Raw genomic sequence first — 24,608 nt, forward strand, 5'->3', positions numbered from 1 at the left:
GAAAATAGGCGTGTAGAGATGTAAATAGTTTTATTGGTCATTTCACATGAGAATGAATATAGTAGGTGGAGGTAAGAATTCGTACATCTGAGTGTGGTGTGAATGAAGGTTAATTTATTATCAAATAATAATGACAATAAATTTTTAAAAAACGATTTATCATTTTGTGCACATAAAAAATTACTCATTTAAAAGATATTAATAAAGTAAATAATTTCAAATTTTAATTTGATAAATATTATATAATATAATCATAATGTTGATAATTAGTTAGTTTCGTCTAAGTTCAAGCTCACTATAATATGATAACTCATCATTTAGAAATTGTATTAATTCGGAGTATTAATTGTATTTTATAAAAATTAAAGTACTATTAAAATTAATTTTACTAAAATAGATTATTCATATATTCTACTACTTAATATATGGACTTGTTAACAGTATTTGTTATATATTTATTATAATATACTTTATATAAAAACGAAAAATGTTTCTAACATTGAACGTTATTTTAATAGAAAAAGCAGATGACTTTAGACAGCTTAATATACTTAAGGATGCTAATTTTGCTATTCTTACGGATTTGACAATATAAGTGTCAGAATCTTCCTCAATAAAGCAGTTTAGTGGGGCCCTATCTGGAGCGCGTAATACATTAAAAATAACTGATATTCAATAAGGAAGTATGTTTATAGAGAACTTGTCTGGTTTTCTTAGTAATATTAGAATAATTTTAGAATTCGAAATTTAAATTTCTATCCTATTGATTTAACAGTTGAACGGAGCTACTATTTACGATTCTTGGTTTCTAATTGAAAGTAGTAATATAAATAATAACGTAGATATTTCATATTTTAACGAAATCTTTAATTCCGAATTCACCAGATGCAATTTTGCTATTACTTGCAATATAATTTTTAAGACAGACGTTAAAATTTTTGGACTATCCAAAACCATAGATAGCTTGAATTCTAGATTTTTACATATAAATTTGTAAATATCTAATTCATCTTAAGTATTTGGACTCTGTAAAATGCTCAATAACGGTTTTCCAGTTGCTATTGTTCTTGATATAAAAGACTCTAACTAACTATTTGGGATAGCTTCAAGTTGTGTTGGTACTTTGTCATAAGTTAAGGTTAACATAATAGGGAGGGAGGTTAATGAAATTTATGGAATTTCATAAAATGCTAATAATATTATCAGTTGCTAGATTATATTAGAAATCTGTTCTTATTCTTCATTGCCAAATATTAATATATATGGGGTTACTGATATATTGTAGGGTAACATAGCAAAATTGAAACTATAAATTAGGGTAATTTCATAGAACGCAGGAAATATTTTTATAGATTAAATAGCATAATAGATAAATTATAATATCAAAATATCTAATATTGCAATTCAATCATATTATGAAAAATTAGATACTACATTCTTAATAACATTATTAGCCAGGAATAGTATAGAAAATGTTGAAATAGCTTCTATATCCTGTAATTCATCATTACTAATGGAAAATTCATAATCATAAGGGATTTCATACTTCTATAATAATTTGAAGAATGTTTAGCTAGATGAAGTATCACTGAATTTAACTATTAAAGGAGATCATGATGGAGAATTTAGTAGTTTTGGTATCGGGAAGATAAATTAAAACTGTAAGTTTACCAATATCTCATATAATTTTAATATTTAAATAAATAAAATAGGATACTGTTTAAATACGTACAGTTTGGGATTAGAAACAGATAATCTAGTTATTTAGAATGCTTCATTTCATAATTATATTAACATAAAACAGGGCTAATATCATAATAAAGGTGTTATATTTGGTATATGTAAATCTATAAAATCGAGTATATTAAATTATATAATTGTTTAAAATGAAATAAAGATAGAGTTATTAGGTATATCTTAATTTAGTGGGGTTGCGGAGAAAATTATGGATACTAATATTAATTTCATAATAGTAAGTGGGAATATTGAATTATAAAATACTGGAATGTTCTTTGGTGTTGTACCTACTTTTAAAAGAAATATTTTAAAGAATCTTCTTATGAATTTTGTCATTAATACCCCTGAAAGCTCAAATTGCGATATTATGTTTGATAATTCACACGATAATAAACTTTATAATATAGTTGATTAATCTACAGTTATAAACAGTGTAGATGACGCCTTTATTGTCGTATAACAGAGCGGGAATATTTATGAGAATATGTATATAGTTAATGCATCTGGTAAACAAAATGGATCATATACTATAAGTTATGATGCTATGAAAGCTGGGGCTGAGGTTAATATTTTATTAGCAACTGGTGACTGGATAGTGGATTAAAAAAATAGTGGCTTGGTTCGGTTAAAAGGATTCTTTTCTGTTGATATTACTGGATTCGTAGAAGAAGTTATACCAGAAATTTAACCATTCACTTAATAATAAATAAAGAAATAAATATTAATAAATATTAAAAATTAAGAAAATCTATGCATACTTTAGTGCTAAGGTACGTTTAATGGCCGATCTTTGACATGTAAAGATGGATATAAAGGTTAAAATTGTGATGAATATTAATGCAAACCAGGATTTTGCTAAGACGGTGTGTCATGTGATGAACTTAAAGGTTGCTAATGTAAGGAAGGAAAAACTGGAGAGTAATGTTAAATTGATCTTTGTAAGTTTTGTTTTGGTGGGGCTAATAGCTGTAATTTTATACCGAAATTCCCAAGGTGTAATAACGATTAAACATCAACATGTTATCATGGCTAGGTTGTTAACAATTTATGTATTTGTTTTAATGGGTATGCGAATAAGTATAGTATTTGTGATACATTTGAATGTCGGAATAAACTTGATTGCAATGATAATACTTGTTATGATAGGCACTGCCATTGTTCTGAACGATAAGGTGGGATCAGCTGTTAGTTTTGTATAGATCCAAATTAGGAAGATTGTAAAACACCTTGTAGTAAAGAATGGTGTTAGTATGGTGTAGGATGTGTATATTTAACTGGTAATAGTGGAATTTGGGAATGTTCAGCATGTTTAGTAGGGTATAAATCGCCTTTGTGTAAAGACTGTGTAGTTGGATATGTTAAACAAGGTCAAAAATGTCTTTAAAAATGTGAAGAGTGTCATACCGGGGACTGCTATTTTCTAGAACCATGTGCTCAGCCAGCCGCACAATGTAATACTAAATGCGTATCATGCTTACCAGGCATCAGCGGCGAAAGATGTGACAAATGCCCAGTTGGCTAGCAATTTTATGAATACTCTTGCTACCCCTTAGAAGACGAGAAGCTAACCAATGGAGTGTGCATTAAGATTGAATCGAAGACTATCTGTTTTTCTTGCCTTGCAGATTTTATTTTGATTGACGATTAATGCATTTTCTAGTGTCTTCCCACAAATTGTATTAATGGTGAGTGTTAACCCGACCAATCTTGTCTGTGTAAACGCTACGCCCTGGGAAAACATTGTGATTCTTGTTAGTCAGGTACGGGTAGCTTTATGGGATAATGCCTTTAAATATGTAATGGATGTAACGGAGATTGTTACTATGATCGTGGAGAGATAGTATGTTCTTCTTGTAATGATAATTTTTAAGGACCTACATGTTAGGGGTGTTAGATAGGGTTTATCAATATAGGGACTGAATGCCTAGAAGTCTGTCAAAAATGCTAAGGTGATAGATGCTATATTACTATTTCTGGTAACTTTGTATGTTTGGGCCCATGCTAAGCCGGATATATCTTGGGCGGTTGCTTTACTTGTGATACATCTAATGGGTTTGTGGCGGCTCTTGGCGGATGTTTTCAGCAATGCACCACGTGCCCCTAGGGGACCTGCTTCCAGACTCCATCCGGAATACAGTGTTCGAGCTGCTCTGGATCGTTCACTGGCCAGTAGTGCGATGTTTGCCTGGATGGTTTTGTCTTCGCTGAAGGCATGTGCCATACATAGGTAACCGACGATGAATGCTACATTGACGGGACTGGGAATATGATCTGCTTGCAATGCCTCGCAGGCAAGGTTCTCGTCGACCAGCAATGTCTAGTAAAGTGCGTGCTTCCAGACTGCGCGGGGGAGTGCTATCACAAGGTCCCCTCACACTTTTGCCGCAGCTGTTACATTGGGTTTATATTCCATGAGAACAAGTGCTACCCGCCCACTTCAAACCCGAACGGGGACTGTTTCGTTCTTCAAGACAGAACGTTATGTAGTTGCTACAAAGGGTACGCTGGACCCTCTTGTGACGAGTGCTCGGAGCTGGAGAAAGGGGGCAGCTGCTACTACCGAAACGACGTAGCCACCGGGTCTTGTTTCAGTAACGCCGACGACTCTCTGGATAGCTTCTGCCAGCAGTGCTAGTACAACTACGCGATGCCGCTCTGTCTCAGCTGCGCAATGGGATACGCAATGGATTCATCTGGTGAGTGCAACGAGTGCCAGCCTGGTTACACCAGCTCCAATTCTCTGCCTCCGAGCGAGAGAGCAATTATTGGAGATAATAGGTGTCTGATTTCGTGCGCAGATTGCGCTCAGGGGAACTGCTTCTATGCGGGAGAGTCGATCTTATGCGCGTCCTGTTCGCCTGGCTACGCTATTTCCACAAACTGTCTCTAGTGCGAGGATGGCTTTGCTGAGTTCGGGGGCTACTGCCTTACCTCTGGTACCAGTTCCTGTGGGGAGGACAACTCCGGCGATACGTATTGTACAACGTGCGGGCCATAGTAGTAGTCCTTCAACTGCTCCTTGTGCACAGTAGAGGGCACTTTCGGGTCGGATTGTAAGCAGCACGCAACTCACTTCCCCGGAGAGTGCTACTAAACTAGTAGCACCGTAACATGTACAGATGCACCGTGCCTTAGTTTTGACATAGCATCTAATTAGTGTCTTATCTGCAGGTCAGATCTTATAAATATAAAGGGATATTGCGGAACGATTACTCTCCCACAAAACGACAAACTGCGAGGTAATTGCATAAATGTAGGCGCTTACTAGGTATGTGGTACGTGTTAAAAAGGCTGGTCTGGAAATATCTGTTCAGAATGTGATAAAGGATACACAACATGTGAATGCCACACTGAATAGTTTTCACGATGTTGCTGTCTACTAGAATCTACGAGAAACGGAGTTTGTTATAAAAGTTAGTGGGAACTTATACTATGTGAATACTGCGGTCCTAATTATATATTGGTATCAAAAAGATGTGTTAAATAGATTATAACTTCAAGTAATTTGTTAAAGATAATTTTAATATCTCTGCTTATTATACTGATATTAGTAGTAATATTAGTATTTATATTTAAAACAACTAAAAGAACTAAGCGCTTGATGATAATTTATTCAAAAAAACGTATAAAACATATTGGGCCGCATCTTGTATTTGTTATATTATCCTAGGCATTAGCAATTATTATTGCAATCCAGGATGTTTATATTGACGACTTTTTCATGTAAATTTCAGTAAATATCTTCTCAATGATACCATTCATACTGGTATTCTTCTTTTTAGCTGTTCCAACATATAAGTAATTTTTCTATAATCTACCGTCGCACTTCTTTCTTTTTGTATTATCAGCACTAATCGAACTTAGTTTTCACTTTGTGCAATACATTGCAGTAACTGATGTTGTGTAAGATTTCGGAGAATAAATTTATAAGATTGCTGGACCCCTGGTTACACTTTTTATGTGTATATTTCTTGCTGGTTTTAGGTTTAAATTATAATAAAAACTGTCAGTATTTATAGCAGTTGCATTGCCTATCGTCACCTAAATAGTATATGCCATATAAAAATCCTTAGACCCAGGGTATTTTTCTTAGTCATCGGATTCGAATATTATGTTTGGATAATTAATGGTATATGCAGCAATTGTTTTAAACGGAGCTTAATTTTATCTTTTTGATATAATTCTTGGTAAATACGGTGAGGTAGGTGCAATAGGTAGACTATCGATAGCTTCCTTTATAGTAAATGGCACAATTGGTATAATATATCCAGGAGAAATCTTTAACGCTGTTCTATAATACGATGTATTTTTTTCTAGTCTTTGCACCCAAATATTTTTTAATGTCATTAATGTTATTATAATGATGCATATATCAGCAGTAGAATTTGGTATAAACTTAATTTCCTCGGCAATCTGGGCATAGTTCATCACTTCAATAGGAGATTTTGAGATAGCAAGACGAAATAATTATTCAAGCTCGTAGTTAGAAATATTATTGTAATCAGTTTCACTTATTATAGTGTTTGTAAGTCTTTTATATTTTAATTTATAAGGCTCCCATTGGTATCATAGGAAAAATGTACGACTTTAAGAGGGATATTTTGGAATAACTGGTGTTAAAAGAATTTTTAAAACACGAAAACAGTATGTATAATACCTTTGTGATATTCGATAGTAAGAAAATCCTGATAAGAACAATATCAAGTCGAAAAAACTTTTAGCTATGATGTTAAACAATGATAGTACTAGTAATGATGATGAGAGTATAAATAATTTAACAAAAATTCCAAATTCTACATTTGAGGAACCCTTAGTTATTAATTACTAATAGCCGGATACTCATACATGTTCCATTAAATAATATAATGCTTTGGGTAGCAAATTAACCATATAAGATCAAAGCAATATGTTTCCAACAATTCAACTTGCTTCATAGGAAATATCATATAGTCCAATAAAAGCAGATTTAAAACTACAAACGTTTTTAGATGTTTAAAACTTTAAGTGAGTTTTATTTTATAAAAATTTTTGCAAATATATTTATATTTCGACATATGAACTAAAAAATAGGGTAACTTGCATTCATCAATTTCAGATTGTAAAAGAAAAATCAGCAGAGATACTAATATTAATTTAAGTATAATTTATGATGAATTTTAGTTTCTTAACTCGGACAGTGTAAGCAATAAAATGACATATAAAACTAAAAGTAAATAATAATTTATTTTCATTATTTAGTAAAACTTAATACGGAATAGTGACTACTTATTCTGGTTACAATAAATAATTGTATATCTGATATTTATTTTATTCAAAATCCAATTTTTATAATGTTCAATTGAATCTGATATGTAAGGAATTCATGGTTTATCTAATAATTTATTATGTAAATAAAAATTATCTTTATATGTATATAGATTAGTTCTAATAAACTATTAATCCAGTATGTATAATATCTAGAAATATTGTGCTAAATAATTTCATTAAATATTAGCAGGATTAATCTTATATTCGTAAAAATATTCATAAGATAATTTTACCAATAACTATGCTAAATTATTAACATATTTTTAAATTTCAACATATATCATTTAATTATAATTATCCGACTTAATAGCTACGTGACTGCCAAAAATCATAGACCATAAGAAGTAAAAATATTTATTGCTTAGAATAAAGTATTGTAATGTAAGATGTAAACAGTATAAGAATATTATCCTTACTAGTCTATTTATTAATTACTATCATAGAATTGAATGCAATAACTTAAGATGGAATAAATATTTATCTATTATCTAGTAAATAAATGGAGTTTAAATTATTTAATTAAGCAATATAAATTATATATTATAATTAATAAAGATAACTTTCTTTTCAATTTAGTATGACGAGAGGAAACTAGAGAGATACTGACCGCGAAAGATCTAGAAAAAGAAACGAATAGAACTAAAAGCAAGAAAAACGTGGTGATTAAACCCAAACCATGGAAAATAATGCTAATATTATGAGAGAAAAGTAGAGACTGGCTGAAGAAAAAAGAAAGGCAGAGTAATGATTCATATTTTGTCCACATCATTAGCTTAGGTATCACTAGTATTACTTTTAACGTTACATCGTTAGTTATTTAATTTATTTTTATGGTACTGGAAATCGTGTACAAAAATAATTAAATCAGGACAATAACCAAAATCTATCAAATCTCCTCGCCTCATTACAACCAAATACACCTTAATTCATAACTACTCCGAAAATTTATCAGTTCCAGCTTTTCTATAGTGCTAATTATTATACAATATAACAGATAATCTACCGTATAATGACCAAACTCTACCCGCAAACTTCTCATCATGCACTAAATAAAATAAGCTCCTCACTTTTTCAGCACACCGCTCGCGGCCAATAACTGCATAATGCCGTCCTGGCGCGCGTTGGACTTTCCACTGCCAACCCGCTGGCTTCCGCCGCTCATCGGGCGCTGCCTGAAGCCACTTTTCGTAGCCAGCTGGCTGATCTCCAAATCATCAACCTTGGAGCTTACCGGGCGCCCAAATGCGCGCTTTACGGGCGAGTTGAACTTCATGCTTACCGATGAATTCTGGAAGTGCACGATCTAGCTCGCCTTCTGCAGCTTGCTCTACGTGAGCTGGCTGCGCGCCTCTTTCACGGAGAAGAGCCCACGCTCTGGAGACGGGAAGTTCTCGATGAAGAGCGAGAGGCTGCGCAGCACGCGCTCAGTTGTGCGCTTTCGCTCCTGTAAAATCAGATCGCGCTTGCGGTTGAAGCGCACTTCGAGCTCGCGCGCACGCAAAATCAGACGATCGAACACGCCCTGCGTCTCTATTTTCGTGATCTTCGACTTGTGCGCGGAGAGCACGCGGTGATGCGGGTCATACTTCGGCTGCGCATAATTCGGTGCCGACGTGATGCGATTCACGCCAGGGATGACCTCCGCGTCCTCGAAGACAAACGTTGGGTACCCGACCGCATTTTGCAGCAAATTCGACTCCAAATTGATCGCGCCGATGGGGGTGATTTTCTGGCAGTGCGGGCAGTTGTAAGTGAGCATATTGCGCGAATCCGCACCGTTCTGCTTATATCCGTTATTTCCATTCCCCAAATCCCTCAAAGTCTCGCCGTCGCCGGGGCTCAAAACGATGTCACGCGCCATTTGCGCCGCGTGCATATCTCCATTTCTTGCGATTCCGGACCCCGGGCGGCTGTTTCCGTTCCTATTTTCCGTTCCTTTTCCTTTTACCTCCCAATCATCCTCGCCAAAATACTCGATTTCGTCCTCATTTTCGGCCTCCGCAAACACGCCAATGGCCCCAATTTTACCAGATTTGAGGCAGCCGTGGCATGCGATTTCAGGCCGCGAAGTGCGCTAATTGCAGTCCCCGCAGGCGCCGCTGACGTTCAAAGCCGCAACATTTCCATCTGATCCAACGATTTCAATGCGTGAAATTCGGCCCGATTTGTTGCATTCTGGGCAGGCATAGAGGCTCGAATTCGGCCGCTGGCCGTCGCCGCTGAACTGCAGGTCGTCGTTTGTGGTTCGCGTCGTCTGGCTGTTGTTCAAATGCTCAGATTTGCCGCCCGGGCGCCGCTAGAAACCGTCGTCAAGGAGCGCGATTCCGGAGCTGGGGCGCTGCGAGAAATGATCGGTTTAATTTACTTAGTCTATTATATGTTAATTAGTATTTAAATTTTCCCTTCCACTTTAATTACTTTACTTTATTATATTCCCATTAATGTTTTAATTTTACCTTCCACTACCGTAGTCACCATTACACCCACTATTATATGACCTTTGCAACTAATTAGCTCCGCCCAATTACGCTGATCCTGGCCGCGACCCGAAATTCTGCGAACCGCCCAAAATCGAATTCCGGCCGCTTCTCGAGCTGCTACAACGCTCACACTCGTACATGACCGATTTATCGACCAAAATGGCCATTCCTACCGGCCCATCGTCCAAACTCGCGCAAATCGACGTATTGATGCCGATCTCGCAGTTCGCGCCCATCTGAAGCCGCTCCGTTTGTTGCACTGAGGGATGCAACAGAACCGAATTTACGGCCCCAGGCGTCGGTTTCCGGTCCATTTCAGACCGTTTTTCGTACTAACCAGCCAAGTTATCAAAATCAAAATCTTCGGTTTTCGCGGATTCCGCGTCCGGGCAGAACTGCAAGCACCAGTTTTTGAGCAAACTGAGGCTCTTGGCGAGCGGTTTCAGCTGCTCTGGGGCGATTTTCTGCTTCTTCATGTCGCTCCTGAGCTGCTCGTAAGGGCTGTGGCGCTTGTCTTGAAACTGCGCAAAACGCGTTATTCCACCCTTTTCCAAATCAAATAAGGAGTGAAAAATCGAATTTGAAGTCGCTTTTAACGCTTCATATTCGGATTTTCCCAATCTTAAGAGATTTTGCAAATCTTTTATGTCCTGCGAAACGCTCGATTCGAACGTCTAGGCGTCATTTTCGCTCCCTTTGGCGCCGTTTTCGGCCGCTTTGAGCGCGTCAAACGCCTCCTAAACGTACGCTTTCTGCCGTTCCGCTTCCTCCAAATTCCCTTCCAATCGACGAATTTCGGACCGCAAAAAATCGATTTCCTTCAAAAATTCGGGCGAATTTCGCTCCTTTTGATCCTTTTGGCCCTTTTGGGCGTTTTCCAGCTCCTTCCGCTGCCGCTCCAAATCGTCTTTTGAGAGCGTCTGGAGCGCCTTCAGACGCGAAATTAGCGCCTCCAAATCCGCGATTTTGGCGTCCCGCTCCTCCAGAAGGTCCTCGTAGCGGCCCACTGCGCTCTTGAGCTTCTGCTGCAAGTCCGCCAGCTGCGTCTGGAGCGACAAAATGAGATGCTCGTATTCTGAGCTGTTTCCCTGCATTTCGGACTCAAAGCGCGAATTCAGGCGCTCCAGCTCGCTTTCCAGCTGTTGTATGCGTTCTCTGAGCGCCTGGTTGTCTTTCTGGGCGTTTTGGGTTTGCTGGAGCATCTGCTGCAGCTCGGATCTGTTCTTTTCCTCGAGTTTCTTCTGTAGGTTGGCGTTCTTGCTCAGGATTTCGGCCACGATGTCGTCGTGCTCTTTTTTGGAGAACGTATCTTTCGTTTCCTGCTTCTGCTGGAAACCGTCGTAATCTGGCTTGTAGATCGTGCCGATCCGCTTGGACTGGAAGAGCATCTCGCGCAGGGCTAGGATTTCGCTCTGGAGCTTCTTCTGGATAGTGTCTTTTTGGAGCTAGATGTCTTTAATGATTTGCTCCTGCTCGACGAGTTTCCGCTTCTGGAGCTCCGCTGTGAAGTCGATTTCCTTATATTTTTTCATTATTTTGCCGTTTTCGCCTTTCCAGGAGAGCTCGGTATTCTGGACCAGCGTGATGATTATTGGCTCCAGTTCTTTCAGTATTTGGCACTGAAGTGATGCAAATAGCTCCTAAAAATCAGTTTTAAAGACCGGTAGCACCGACCGGGATACCGTGTGGTCAGACTACGCGTTGCACCCTAATCTGGGCTCAAAAAGCACAAAAAATGGGTGTGAATTAACTATGGTGTGTAGGTCTTAATTTGCTAGCTGTATTTTAGACTATATTGATTGCGATAGCAAAGATAGTGTAGTAGACTGGTGCTAGATGACATCGTCCATGAATTCTGTGTATTGTTTGAATAAGGATGTCTATATATAATAATAGTATAAAATCTTAAAAAGTGAAGATATTCATAATTTGTTTGCGGTAATTCTAGATTTACAAATAAAATTGCGGTAAGTTTTAACTAAAAATATTGATATTTAATTACAGTATAATAATAATTATTAAAATTATTAAGTCAAGATTTAATGTGAAAAATCACTACGTTTTCTATAAAGAGTTTAGTAGCGCTAGAATCTCATCAAAATTTTCGTATAAAGGCCTTTCATCGATTGTATCATGTTCTTGTATAACCTTTGCATGAAAGCTATTTTCGATAGTGAAACTCTTAGAGAAATTCATAGAATTGTTACTAATGGAAGCTAGAGAGGCCAAGGAATCATTATTCAACTAGGTATCAAAATGCAATTCATCATCTAGCAGCATTTCTGGTCTTCTTTGCTTGATATTATTAAACTACCTTTTAAGCTGATTTATTGACCTAGTAGAAATTCTCTATTAGATAATACTCCACTATATTCTATTCTATGTATCTTTACAAGTAGATGTTAGCTTCACTAAGTTGCACATTTCTTTATTTGTCCATTTTTAACCTTGAGAAGACATTTACTGTAAATGAGAAATAATAGATCCTTCAAATATATATTTTATATCATTTATTTTTATCGTAAATATAATTTACATATAAAGAATTGCTGTAATTCAATATAGTAAAAGATCCATAATGTTATTATACGGGATCAGATTAAAAATAATAGTATCCTGCAGTATCGAGTTTATTATTTAATAAGTTGAATAGGTTGGTAGTTTAGTAAATTTAGAGAGTTATAATAACACATATCTAGTTATATTACTTACTAATGAAGTTTCTGCTTATTTACCAATACTATTAAATAGTCATATTTAAACATAATCAAGTTCTTAAATTTCAGGTGAGTTTCCAACCCATACAAACAAATATCTCACCATTTACCCATAGCTCCTGGGTTGAGCATATTGCCGATCTCGGCCCTACCATCAAAATCCACACTACACTCGAATACTATGTATTCCCTAACTCCATTTTAGCCCATTTTTACTATAGCGGCCAAATTTTGCTTATTGGTATATCTGGGAGCGCTCCATACCGTGCTTAGCAGGTCGTTGAAATAGATCATGTAGCCGTCATTCTGCATCTGGTGGGACCGAAATATATGCTGAAGGTCATTTTCGTAACAGAACTTTTTTGCTACCAGCGCCCCAAATCCACATCCAGCACCCCGTGAGCTTTTCTCGAAGGTCGATATATCGATCGATGGGTCCGACCATAGAAGGTCGTTGATGATGCACTACTAGGACTCGGGAAATTCTGAAAACCGTGGAATCGCGTTGATCTGTGACATACTGAACAACGATGGTGACAACCCCGCGTGCACTGCAAATGTCGTGTAGTCGCCTGACTTTATAGCCGCCGCGAGTGGCATTGTTTCGAAGCAATCGATCATGGCCCGCCAAATTTCCCTTGGAAAGTCTGATATTTTAGCTGTGATCTCAGTCGAAAAGCCGTAGTTGGAGCATATTTTTGCGTCCTCGTGGTTACCGCGGATCATATGAAATGAGCGCGGGTGCATGCATTTGAGGGCCAAAAGGAGCGAAATTGTCTCAATCGAATGCTGGCCCCGATCGACGTAGTCACCCAGTAGCAAATAACGAGTAGTAGGGGGAGGACCCGCGATGGTGAATATTTCCAGCAAATCGAACAGCTGGCCGTGCAAGTCCCCTACTATGGTCACTGGGGAGTCAATTTGCAGAAGATTAGGTTCTGCTGCAAAGAGTTCGGTTGCTTTTTGGACTGTTTGTAGGATTAGTGAAGTGGGAGGAAAGATATTGGCATGGATAAGCTCGATTAGCTGAGCTGGACCGTCCATTTGGTATTTTATGGAGTGGATAATATTTATATATATTATATATTTAAAATGATTTTATGGTAAACTTCAAATGACACAGTAATTTACTTACTAGTGAGACGTCTAGCAAAAGTTATATTTATTGAGATTTCTGTTTATAATTAATAATTTTTCAGTTGTAATACTTATATTATATAGAAACTTTGATTTTAATTGAAAATATATCATTATCTTAACAGTAGCTGATCGAATCTATTTACTGTTATTTTTCTGATTCCTAGAAATTGGATATCATCTGTTCTGGTTTATTAGAACTTATGATTTTATATATAGTTTATTCTGTAGATATGTGTTATGCTACGACAGTCAATTCAATAAAAATAAAGGAATAGGTTATGAAGTTCATACAATGATTTTTATGATTTTTGATTATTTGAAGTGTATAGTTTAGTAGTAGGCCAAGAAATATTTTTTGACAAATTTATCTAAATACTATTATTTTACTAATTATTTATATAAACACGTTAAATTTAATATGATAATCAGTTAGTGAAATATTTCTTTAATTCCACTTATGGTTAGTAGTATCCACTAAGGATATTTTACTTATAAATTGTTATTCAGATTCTGTTTTTTAATAACTTAATATAATTAGATTATATTTATATATAATTTAGATTTAAATTAATATTATTATTTCGTATTGACAATTATCCTAATTGACTTAATTTTACTTTATTAAAATGGGAGGGTGTATAGATTACGTTCAAAATAAGGATGAAAAGCTTTAGAATATATCTGACTTGAGTAATGGTATTCCGTTAGATGATGATGAGTTATCCTAGGATGCAATTAAATTTGCATACAATGATTAAACACAAACTCCAATTTGTTATAGCATTATGGAGGCCAGTCAATCTAGCTATGGATATTTATTTACAGAGTGATATAGATTAGCTGGTTATAAATTATTAGTATTTTAATCTTTTTTTTATAGTCAAGCACCTTCAAATTCTATTTTTCATATAATACAATTATAAATAAATTATTATGTTTTATACTTATAAAAATTTAAAACAAACAAAATGTTTCTAAAAGTGATTGCTTTTTATATATGATATATACGTATTAGTATAAAAAATAGATTCGATAATGCATAAACATGAGAAGGATCATAATAATGCGTAATTACATCATAATTGTGAGCCAGCATTATAGCAAGACATTTAAATAGCCTAAGTTGCTACGTAGTTTGATTAAGCTGAATAAGTATAAGTTACTCATTAACATCATATAAAAGAGTGGATAGAAGATCATATGCATCATGAAAATCACTAAATAAAAATGAAGGATTCTAATTGTGATCATTTTGAGAAACATCAATGATTTTTTTAATGATTACTTCAGAACTTATTTTGAAATAACTGATGCTAAATATTATTTATTTATATTAATAAAGATTATATGAAGAAATCACCAAATTTTGATATTATTTTATACACCTTAAATTATGCCAACTAATGATTTTATGAAATATAAAAATGATTTCGTATACCTATTTATCATTATATTTCTATAATAAATTTGATAAAATTATTAATTCCTATTTGACTATAAATTTAAATATCAAAGATTTTCAAAGTACCTAACTTATTGCGTATTAATGTATTATAAATAATGAATCTATATACCAATCAATCTGAAATTTAAGTTAGATCTGAATTTTCACTTATAAGATTATGAAACGAAAATGTTTAATTAGGAATAGCGATGATCTTGTCATCTCCTATCAACTATTCTAGCGTTAGAATTCTTCTAAGTGAAGGAGGAAGTATCGCGGGCTATTAATAACTATAACAGCGTATGATTGATGTTTTAGATTTTCTAACTATCTGCTTCATTTCAAAGGTCCTAAAATAATTTTTCAATTTAGTTTAAATACGAATAACTATATAAAATAGTTTCTTTTTCTAATTTCTTAACATCCCTTTATATGGCAAATAAGATAAGTTTCCTTTCCCAAAACTCCTCCAGGCAAAACTGCATAGTTGCCCCAATTAGTACTTAATACAGAAACTTATCAAACGTTCATACTCAAAAAAGTAAAATTAGAATTTAAACCCCGCTTACACATATCTATTAGCACAATATCCATCAAATACGCACAATAACCACAGCCCCCTAAGCCCTGCAGCGCCATTAACTATTCCTACCTCAACTAAAATGCGTAATTCTCTCACACCCAATTTTTTCAGCACCCTACAACCCCAACCCCAACCCCACGCTCACTCCATGTACTCTCCCCGGTTGCAGCCCGCCTTCCAGCTCGCCACATCGTCCGCACCGCCCAGCGCCGCGCGCTCCCAGGGCAGCTCAACAAGTTCAGCAAGCGCCTCCGGCGCGCTCCCGAGCACGCAGCGCGCCGCGAGCGCGATATTGGGCCTGGCGTCGCGCTCGTAGCCGCGAATCGCATCCGCGTCGCCGAGCACGAACGCGCACAGCAGCGCCATTTCGTCGTCCCCGGCGACGCGGTACAGCGCCAGCGCGTCACGAACGCGACCGCTGCGCAGCAGGAGCTCCGCGCCGGCGAGCACCACGGGCGCGCTCCCGAGGCCCTCCGCAACCCCCAAAATCTGCTCGTAGAACGCGTAGCGCACCGCCAGCTGCGCCAGAACCTCGTTATCGTCGCTGAGCGACATGATATAACGACTTTTTCCGCTCCTTTTCAGGAATTCTGCGCAGATGAAAACCCTTCCCAAATCGGCCCCAAACGCCTCGCAGCAGTACGCAGCGGCGTCCTCAGCGCCCTAATCGCCAGCAGCGCACCGGAGCCGGAATTCCACAATCGCCGAATCGAGCGGAATTTCCATCAATTCAAATTGATTTCCGATTTTCGCTCCCGCGACGCACAAAACGCCGCGCGGCCGCACCTCCAAAATCTCCAAAAGCTCCAAATTTTCGCTCCGCGGAAGCTCCAAAAACAGCTCATCGCCCTCTAAAATCTCCTCCAAAAAGCCTTAAAAGACGCCGTTTTGGCTCTGGAAAACGACCGTTTTTGCCCCAAAAAGCACTTTTTGGGCGGCCGGAATTTCGCTAAAAATCGAAATTTCGAGCGCTCGCGGGTCCAGGCGCGCCAGGAACGTCGTTTCTGCCGTCAGGATCGCGCAGAACTCGCCGGACGGCGCGCACTGGAGCGATTTTACGGCCAGCTCGAACTATGCGATAAAGGCGCCCGCGAACGTGAAAATCGCGAGAAACTGAGCGTTCGCCACGAAAACGTACGGCCCAGAAAACAGCATTGTGGGCACAAAATCCACTTAAATGGTGCAAATCGTTTCCGTAGAATTTTTTACAGTAATCTTATTATTATATAATATAACATAATATTGCTCCGCTCCAAAGGAAGGGAAAACGAAATCGTCGAGTTTTTGAACGAAATTCGCAGCGTCGAAATCGCGCGCGAACGCGATCTGGCTGCAGCTTTCTTCCAGCTTCATTTTGCCGGTTTGCGCCGAGCAAATTACCGCTTTTCCGCTTCTAATTCCGCAGAATAATTTGCCGTTTCCGAGCATTTTCACGCTCCGAAAAGGCTCCGTTTCGAACGTTTTTGCCTCATTTTTTGAATTCAAAATTGAAATTCCACTCCCTTCTTAAACCGAAAATTTTCCGCTCTCAAATTTGCCCAAAAACGCGAATTTTCCCTCAAAAAAGTCGAAAACGGGCCGCGATTCGCCGATTTTCGCGAAAACGGCCCCCTGGTCGAATCCGATGGCGATAACGGTCGCTGCGCCGATTTAAATTGCTGAAACGCACCAGGCGCGTTCTAGCGCGTACTGCAGCACCATAGCACGCTCCAGGCGCGCCATGTCGAAAATTTGGACCGAAAAATCCTCTGACGTCGCTAGCAGCCTCTGCTGCGCGCGGCAGTAGGCGATTTGCGTTACTGGGCCGCTGAATGGCCCGAAAATAGCTATTTGCTGTTTGTTGAATGAGTCGAATACGAGCACCTCGCCATTGTCCGTTGCGGCCGCCAGGAATGCCAGCGGTGTTTCAGCGCCCGAAATCGTCGGGCAGTTCGTCCAGCAAAGCGCGTTTAAGCATACGCCGCAGGAGATCGTAAAGAGCGGTGTGAGCTGTCTGCAGGGGCGATTTTGGGCTGACGAGCGGCCTAGCAGCCCTTTTGCGAGCTTGTGCGCGATGTCGATTACGTTATCTGAGTGGTGTGTAGGGTTGCATTCGTCGTTTTTGGGGTCAATTTCGATATTTGTGGCGTCGAAAACACGAATTTCGCCTCCCTGGCCGCAGGTTGCGAGGCGGCCGTTCGCGAGCGCGAGGCCCAGCAGGAAGCCGCTGGAGGCGCGCGCTTCGGCGATCAGCTCGATCGCAGCGGTGAATCGGAAAACTCGCAGGAATCCGTCGTCTGTGGCGGTGAAAATGTGCGGGGCGGAGTAGATTATAGACCGGATATAGTCCGTCGAGATCTGAAGCTCCTGCAGCGTGGAGAGCGACGAGTCGGACAGGACGCGCAAGATTCCGTCGTCTGATCCTGTGAAAATGTACGGGGCAGCGTAGAAAACGGTTCTGATGGGCGTGGGCGAAATTTCGCGTTTTAGCGTTACTTGCTGCGTTTTGAGGTCAAATAGCTGCACTTCGCCTGTGTACTAGCCGATTACGGCCTTCATGGCGTTTTCGGAGAAGGAAATCGCTTTTACGCGAGAGGAACGCAGCGTAGAGGTTGTCTGCATGTGATTGGGAGTGGGAAAATAATAATGGTATTATTATAATAAAATATTGTTAGTAACAATAAATAATCATTCGAAACTAGCTTTCTGGATTTTGGGGTATTGTGCCGAGGTGGTGGTTTGAAGGGTACAGATATGGTAATTAGGGGTGGGGTTCGGAGCTTGAGGTTGAAAAATGTTCGTTTGGAGGTGCGGGTGGATTCTTATGGTTGTTGTGTGAATTTCGCGTGGTAGCTGCTTCAGGTGTGGACAATTGGGGCAATGTCTTGCGAGCGGAAAGCCCTCCGTTAGTGCGCAGAGCACGCCCCGCGCGCGGCCGAGGCACATTTTGACCGTTCCAAATTCCGAATGCGCTCCATCCGCAAGACGCTGGCCCGAAAGCAGAGGCAGATCACCGACAACGAGTACGGGGCGCCGAAGCTCCTGCCGATCGCGGAGGACCTGCCCCACCTAGAGTCGCTGGGCACGGTCTGCCTCGACCGGGACGACAACGGGGACGGGACGCTGCTGCTGGGGAACAGGGACATCTCGAGCCAGAGCATGATGCAGGGGCCGTAGTGAGACATTCGTTCACTAGAATCCCGCCGCACCGGGCTGCACCTGCCCGTCTGAGAACTGCCTAGGCAGGGGAGCGCGCAGCGAGGGCAGCCTGGCGGACTAGCCGAGAGTCTCCACGGTATGGAGCGCACCCAGCTGTGGCGGGAGCTGGAAGCCGCCCCGGAGCAGCATGGAGGCCGCGTTGCGCCGGATCCGCTGCCGGTGCGGGGACTGGCTGACCATAGGACTGGGCTTCTGGGGGCTCCGCGGCGGTACCTGAATGTAGTCGAGGTTGCACCCGGCGGGGGTGAAGGTGAAGAAGTTGAGCGGGGACGTCATTCTGCCGCCGCGGGAACCACTGCTCGCGGTCCTGGCCGCAACCCAGAGAAACCGAAAATCCCGTTTCTCCAAAACCGCGAATAGTGACAAATACCTCACTGCGTGGTATCCAGCCCGCCAGGCTTAGAGTGGTCCGAGGAGTCCGTGGTAACCTCGAGGTTGGACTTGATCACCTGCGTCTTGGCGTAGGAGCTGTTCACGAGGCTCTCCAGCAGGCTCGTGTTGCGGTTGGCGCCAATCTTGCTCAGCTGCAGGAAGTTCACGGACTGGTTGGAGAGGAAGTTCCCCGTGTCGAACGGCTCCTCCACAGGTTCCTTCGTCTTGTTCACCGGGGTGCGTGGTGCGCTGGGCAGGTCTTCGCCGCGCTCGGACTCCTCGGCAAACCGGCCCCCGTGGCGCTCGAGGGCAAAGCGATGGACGAGGCCGCCAATGGCGAGCAGCAGGATCGTCAGGGTCTGCACAGTGAACACGCAGTTGAAATTATAAGTGGGGTCAGCGCAGTAGATCCAGATGAACGAGGCGATGATTGCAAGCGAGCGCACGGTGCCGCTGAAGATCGCGAAGGACCCCCCGCGGCACACGGCGTGGTGCGCCTGCACGAACGCGTACAGCGGCATCACCATTCCGCGCAGCGCCCCGTTACGTGTGTAGCTCAGCAGCCCTGTGTAGTGGTTGTTCAGCATCGCAGTGGGCAGCCGCGAGCCCACAGATAGCGTAATAAATTTATACCAGCTTAAGAATATTATAATAGATGTAACTAGACCAATTAAACCGTACATCCATACATTACGATAAATGTTAGACATTCCACTTTTATGGATAATAGATAACCTCGTACTTTAAACGTATACATCGTATAACTATCCACTGAAAATACAGCTAAGTCTCATACAATAATAATATAAACAAATGCTCAAAAGCACTACTTCCTCTCGGTTTACTTTTAATGCAATTACTATAACCAACTCTTCTGCTGCATCAAATGCTAAGAACTTTAAGAATGATAGAAGGCACTGTAATTATAGAGCTGGCCGGAATGGTTTCAATATAGAGAATTACATATAAAGATAACGCTGATCTCTGAGGATAATTGGTATAAAAATCATTCCCGGTAAGGTATATGAAACTATAAGAGTGATATTCTATGATACACTAAAAAAAGATAATACACAATATAATACTATGCTAAGTGTTGGACTTATTAGGGCTGCTATTATTTACGACATATTCCATCGCTCTGCCTTTCCTACCTCAAACAAATGAGATATAGCTGCCTGTGAAAAAGGTGCTAAACTAAATAATATTAGATTGTTAAATCTAGAATACGCTCCAAATCCTATAAAAAATAGTATTGAAATCAACAGATAGTGAATAATGGAGTAGTTAAAAACAACCCTACCAGCGTTAATTTATGCAGTTCCTAGTATTGGAGAAATAATTTCAAATGCAACTTTTCCTACGAGTTATGGAACTATTAATATAATTTCATAGTTTGTGATCAGGTTAAACGTATTAATAGCATTGCTTTCGTCAAATTGTAAACAAAAAATAAAAATAAAAAATGCTCTGAAAATAACTAAAAAATGATACATAGGAGATGCGAATTAGTATTATTATACTCTATCTTTTAGTTCATATACTAAAACATCAGTTGAAGTAGATGATTCTACTGAACGAGAATACTGTGTCATTTTAAAATAGTAAATAAAATTATATATAATTCATATTTTTCAAAATTTAACTGTAAATCAGTTAAGTTGTTTGTTACTTTATGACTTGATTAATCTGCCAAAAATTATTTGGAATCTACATTTAAACTAATGTACTAGTAATAATATTATCATTCAAAATTAATTAACAATTATAAATAATTCTTTTTAATTGACTATATTGAAATGTACTAATTACTTATTAAACACACCGGATTACATAAATTTAAAGACATTTTTAATAAATGAAAAAAAGATTTAGTATGAATAATTAAAATAACAGATATAATATTGAACTAGTAAAAATAAATTGGTCATTCAAGATTTAATGGCCTCAAACGTTTTTGATGGTTACTATTATTAATTAAAAACAGTGTCATACTCTAATTGCTTAACTAATTTCAATGAGCAAATAAACTAATCTCCTGATAATTATTAATTCTTTTATATTATATTAAGTTAGGCTGCAAAATCAAATAACATTAGTTATACTATTTCCCGATAATGTCTCAGACTATCCTAAGTTTTTTCAACCTTTTGAGCCTGATTAATAATTTATAAAGTTAATTATTATAATAATTGGTATCTATTCTTTTTACTACGCTCCAATTTAGCTTATTACTCTAATTTATCCAAAACAATATTTTACTAATGCAGGATTTTACTTAGCTTAGCTAGCTACTTTTCTTTTTATTAAATCTATTTTGATATTAATTTGATATCAACCATTTGCTTTTTGATATTGGTGGTAAAAATTAAATATGCATTATTAAAAGTTTTATTTGCATATTTTGTCTATTCATAAGTAAATTTACAGTACTATTAAAATAAATTTTAAATTGATGATTAAACGTTTATTCTGCGTGCTTTATTAAATTGCAACAACATTTATCTAGTAAACTACTTATATTTTATAGATTAGCTACAAGACATTTTTGCTACTTGATATAATTATTGCTAAACTTTGTATCTTTGTATCACTTAAATCTTAATTGGTGTAAGATCAATCATTTCTAATCTTATATTATGAGATGGTCATTATTTTGAATAATGGAATATATAGCTTATATATAATAAAATAGTTAAAAACAAATTGAAAATTATAAATTTCGCCTCATCTATTCATGAATCTTCTCTAGCAGGTCTCAAGGGGGTTAATTAACCTAGAACCGTAACCTCCCCATCTTATTGCTCTAACTAGCCTTACATACGTTTTAATCTTAAGTCATACTTCCGACAACATGCACATTAGACTGTTTGTGATAAAAACCCATACAAACCAACAAATAGAACCATTGCTATAATAGCTAATGAATCAAATAACCTGGCACCTTATTCTTACATTTTTAATGTTTATATATGTAAGTAATATAAGATATATTTTTATTTCATTTCCTAGTATTTTTAAACTGTTGACTAAATTACATAGTATGCACAAATATAAATTAACTTGCTAAAAAATTAGACTACATATAATATTAATAATCAAAATAGGTGCAAAACAAAAATAAATACATTTCATCACTTTAAACGTTTGATGCTAAGCGCTTCCAATCGTTACCGTTATGCGCGTACACCTGTACTCTCGATTATAGGTTTTTTCTCAGGATAGCGATCTACATATGCACCACCGTTAAAATGCATTTTAACAAAAGGAATTTATCTATCAATTACACGATAATTAAAATAAAGAGGTTATGATTATTTAACATGTGATTCTACATCATATCCTCGATGCTACGTCTTATAAAACATTTACTATGCCGATGTTGAGCGAGAAATATTAATATTCTAGCTTAGTTACTTTGAGTTGAAAAAGTTTGTCTAATTTAAAGTAAGCGTCTTAGACATTTATTTTAAGTAAACAGTCTTAGTTTATGGTGTTAAGTAAGGATCTAGTTGATTAAGCTACCGAATATTCATTTAGCAAAATGATAATATCAATAATACAAGTTATATTATATAATAAAAATGATATACTAATGCATTAAGAGTATTATATTATTAAGTTAATTAAAAATTTAACTTCTATAATCATGCCATTTGACGATATTCCATCTATTTAAACAACCATTGCTGCCATTTCAGATAATTATAAAAATTATATAATACCCTATCACATTGATCTATAATTAAACCCTCCTCCGATGCCTAACCGTCGTTTTACAATTTTAATTTTAGGTAATTAAAATGCAGGAAAATCCTCTTTTATTAACAATTGTATTGGTTAAAAACTGCTTAAAACTGGACATGGAGCCACAACAAACCATATCTCAATCATTATTCCAGGAGCATCACGTTAAACTTTGTCATTGAATTAAGCTCAGAATTTGGTGCCGTTTACCAATCTTCCCCCATAATCTACAGTTGAAATATTTGATGGTTATAAGAAAAATGACTAAGATCTATAGAATTCATAATTTTTATCATAAGTTTCAGCAATTTTTGAAGTTGAAAATTAACCAAAATCTATATCGCCTTTTATCTTCATTGATACGCCAGGATTCGTTGAAAAAACTGACTTTTAACCGCTTAAATAGCTAATTAAGCAAGTGGACTTAATTTTGCTTTTTGTAGAATCCTCTAAATTTTAGCTTACAAACTAGACAATTGAATTAATTAATCATATAGTTAACAAAAACATTGATATGAAAATTATTCTTTCAAAAATTGATTTGGTAGGAAGTAAATTTGAGTATGTTTAAAATGTTGTTTCCTGTAGTTAAATGATACAACGATGCATTCAATTTAAAGAATTTGATATCTATCCAATTACACTACCTAAATTTTCTTCTGCAAAATCTAAAGTTCAAAGCGAATTAAATGGGAGCGGTATGTCACTCGAAAAATTAGAAGCACCATTTATTGTAAGCAATTTCGACTGTTTGAAGGATTTTGAAGATGAAATGGAAAATCAAATTATAATTTAATTCAGAAATTTGCTTGATAGGTTTAAAATTGACTGCAAAAATCTTAATAGAAGTATCAAGGACTACGAACAGACATGTAAGTAGATCAAAAAATTTACTATAAAGATGTGGAGTTTAAGAGTATTTTTAATATGTTCTTTGATAGGAATAGTTATGATAAAATTTAATAAAAACACCTAAATCTTTAGTAACTTAGTAATTATAAATATTATATCGTTGATAGCTAGTTTATTTATCTGGAAAAAACCCCTTGTTGGTATGCAAAAAATTGGTGAAATGGAAAGCCTTGTTGATGGAAACTTGATGCAGTGCGTTAAAAAATTAGAGGCTGTTTAAATTGAGTGAGGAAGTTCTGTTTTTTACTATATATTTTATGTAAGAATAATAGAATTTTCATCAAAATTTTGATACTGCACATTGAGTAAAATTTAATAAGGGATTTTTATAAATTTATTACGCTATCTGTGGGCTCGCGGCTGCCCACTGCGATGCTGAACAACCACTACACAGGGCTGCTGAGCTACACACGTAACGGGGCGCTGCGCGGAATGGTGATGCCGCTGTACGCGTTCGTGCAGGCGCACCACGCCGTGTGCCGCGGGGGGTCCTTCGCGATCTTCAGCGGCACCGTGCGCTCGCTTGCAATCATCGCCTCGTTCATCTGGATCTACTGCGCTGACCCCACTTATAATTTCAACTGCGTGTTCACTGTGCAGACCCTGACGATCCTGCTGCTCGCCATTGGCGGCCTCGTCCATCGCTTTGCCCTCGAGCGCCACGGGGGCCGGTTTGCCGAGGAGTCCGAGCGCGGCGAAGACCTGCCCAGCGCACCACGCACCCCGGTGAACAAGACGAAGGAACCTGTGGAGGAGCCGTTCGACACGGGGAACTTCCTCTCCAACCAGTCCGTGAACTTCCTGCAGCTGAGCAAGATTGGCGCCAACCGCAACACGAGCCTGCTGGAGAGCCTCGTGAACAGCTCCTACGCCAAGACGCAGGTGATCAAGTCCAACCTCGAGGTTACCACGGACTCCTCGGACCACTCTAAGCCTGGCGGGCTGGATACCACGCAGTGAGGTATTTGTCA

The 24,608-nt window shown here is 38.1% G+C and overlaps 13 protein-coding genes and 1 pseudogene across 13 annotated transcripts; 6 read left to right on the plus strand and 8 right to left on the minus strand. All coding sequences in view use genetic code 6, as the record gives it.

The window, feature by feature from the left end:
• Window positions 1–487: 487 nt before the first annotated feature.
• Window positions 488–6,745, plus strand: SS50377_25106 (Transmembrane domain-containing protein; the record flags this gene model as incomplete). The annotated part of the gene is made up of 1 exon (XM_067908943.1): window positions 488–6,745. The coding sequence occupies one exon, from the start codon at window positions 488–490 to the stop codon at window positions 6,743–6,745; it is 6,258 nt and encodes a 2,085-aa protein (XP_067763764.1).
• An 876-nt stretch (window positions 6,746–7,621) lies between these two features.
• SS50377_25107 (uncharacterized protein) lies at window positions 7,622–7,792 on the plus strand (the record flags this gene model as incomplete). Its single annotated transcript, XM_067908944.1, has 1 exon — window positions 7,622–7,792. One exon carries the CDS (start codon window positions 7,622–7,624, stop codon window positions 7,790–7,792), a length of 171 nt encoding a protein of 56 aa, XP_067763765.1.
• Window positions 7,793–8,107: 315 nt separating this feature from the next.
• SS50377_25108 (uncharacterized protein) lies at window positions 8,108–11,374 on the minus strand (the record flags this gene model as incomplete). Its single annotated transcript, XM_067908945.1, has 1 exon — window positions 8,108–11,374. One exon carries the CDS (start codon window positions 11,372–11,374, stop codon window positions 8,108–8,110), a length of 3,267 nt encoding a protein of 1,088 aa, XP_067763766.1.
• A 202-nt stretch (window positions 11,375–11,576) lies between these two features.
• Window positions 11,577–11,984, minus strand: SS50377_25109 (uncharacterized protein; the record flags this gene model as incomplete). Its single annotated transcript, XM_067908946.1, has 1 exon — window positions 11,577–11,984. The coding sequence occupies one exon, from the start codon at window positions 11,982–11,984 to the stop codon at window positions 11,577–11,579; it is 408 nt and encodes a 135-aa protein (XP_067763767.1).
• A 356-nt stretch (window positions 11,985–12,340) lies between these two features.
• On the minus strand, window positions 12,341–13,285 carry SS50377_25110 (Serine/threonine-protein phosphatase; the record flags this gene model as incomplete). Its single annotated transcript, XM_067908947.1, has 1 exon — window positions 12,341–13,285. One exon carries the CDS (start codon window positions 13,283–13,285, stop codon window positions 12,341–12,343), a length of 945 nt encoding a protein of 314 aa, XP_067763768.1.
• A 722-nt stretch (window positions 13,286–14,007) lies between these two features.
• Window positions 14,008–14,211, plus strand: SS50377_25111 (uncharacterized protein; the record flags this gene model as incomplete). The annotated part of the gene is made up of 1 exon (XM_067908948.1): window positions 14,008–14,211. The coding sequence occupies one exon, from the start codon at window positions 14,008–14,010 to the stop codon at window positions 14,209–14,211; it is 204 nt and encodes a 67-aa protein (XP_067763769.1).
• A 1,338-nt stretch (window positions 14,212–15,549) lies between these two features.
• Window positions 15,550–18,009, minus strand: SS50377_25112 (Coatomer beta subunit; the record flags this gene model as incomplete). Its single annotated transcript, XM_067908949.1, has 1 exon — window positions 15,550–18,009. One exon carries the CDS (start codon window positions 18,007–18,009, stop codon window positions 15,550–15,552), a length of 2,460 nt encoding a protein of 819 aa, XP_067763770.1.
• A 24-nt stretch (window positions 18,010–18,033) lies between these two features.
• SS50377_25113 (uncharacterized protein) lies at window positions 18,034–18,567 on the plus strand (the record flags this gene model as incomplete). Its single annotated transcript, XM_067908950.1, has 1 exon — window positions 18,034–18,567. The coding sequence occupies one exon, from the start codon at window positions 18,034–18,036 to the stop codon at window positions 18,565–18,567; it is 534 nt and encodes a 177-aa protein (XP_067763771.1).
• Window positions 18,568–18,576: 9 nt separating this feature from the next.
• On the minus strand, window positions 18,577–18,882 carry SS50377_25114 (uncharacterized protein; the record flags this gene model as incomplete). The annotated part of the gene is made up of 1 exon (XM_067908951.1): window positions 18,577–18,882. The coding sequence occupies one exon, from the start codon at window positions 18,880–18,882 to the stop codon at window positions 18,577–18,579; it is 306 nt and encodes a 101-aa protein (XP_067763772.1).
• A 95-nt stretch (window positions 18,883–18,977) lies between these two features.
• Window positions 18,978–20,573, minus strand: SS50377_25115 (Transmembrane domain-containing protein; the record flags this gene model as incomplete). Its single annotated transcript, XM_067908952.1, has 1 exon — window positions 18,978–20,573. The coding sequence occupies one exon, from the start codon at window positions 20,571–20,573 to the stop codon at window positions 18,978–18,980; it is 1,596 nt and encodes a 531-aa protein (XP_067763773.1).
• A 1,140-nt stretch (window positions 20,574–21,713) lies between these two features.
• On the minus strand, window positions 21,714–21,935 carry SS50377_25116 (uncharacterized protein; the record flags this gene model as incomplete). Its single annotated transcript, XM_067908953.1, has 1 exon — window positions 21,714–21,935. The coding sequence occupies one exon, from the start codon at window positions 21,933–21,935 to the stop codon at window positions 21,714–21,716; it is 222 nt and encodes a 73-aa protein (XP_067763774.1).
• Window positions 21,936–22,112: 177 nt separating this feature from the next.
• SS50377_25117 (uncharacterized protein) lies at window positions 22,113–22,514 on the minus strand (the record flags this gene model as incomplete). Its single annotated transcript, XM_067908954.1, has 1 exon — window positions 22,113–22,514. One exon carries the CDS (start codon window positions 22,512–22,514, stop codon window positions 22,113–22,115), a length of 402 nt encoding a protein of 133 aa, XP_067763775.1.
• Window positions 22,515–22,522: 8 nt separating this feature from the next.
• Window positions 22,523–23,866, plus strand: SS50377_25118 (Elongation factor Tu GTP binding and transmembrane domain-containing protein; the record flags this gene model as incomplete). The annotated part of the gene is made up of 1 exon (XM_067908955.1): window positions 22,523–23,866. One exon carries the CDS (start codon window positions 22,523–22,525, stop codon window positions 23,864–23,866), a length of 1,344 nt encoding a protein of 447 aa, XP_067763776.1.
• A 98-nt stretch (window positions 23,867–23,964) lies between these two features.
• Window positions 23,965–24,597, plus strand: SS50377_25119 (Transmembrane domain-containing protein; annotated as a pseudogene).
• Window positions 24,598–24,608: the final 11 nt, after the last annotated feature.

This window comes from Spironucleus salmonicida, chromosome 5 (genome assembly GCF_000497125.1).
Source record: "Spironucleus salmonicida strain ATCC 50377 chromosome 5, whole genome shotgun sequence".
NCBI classification, from domain to species: Eukaryota; Fornicata; order Diplomonadida; family Hexamitidae; genus Spironucleus; species Spironucleus salmonicida.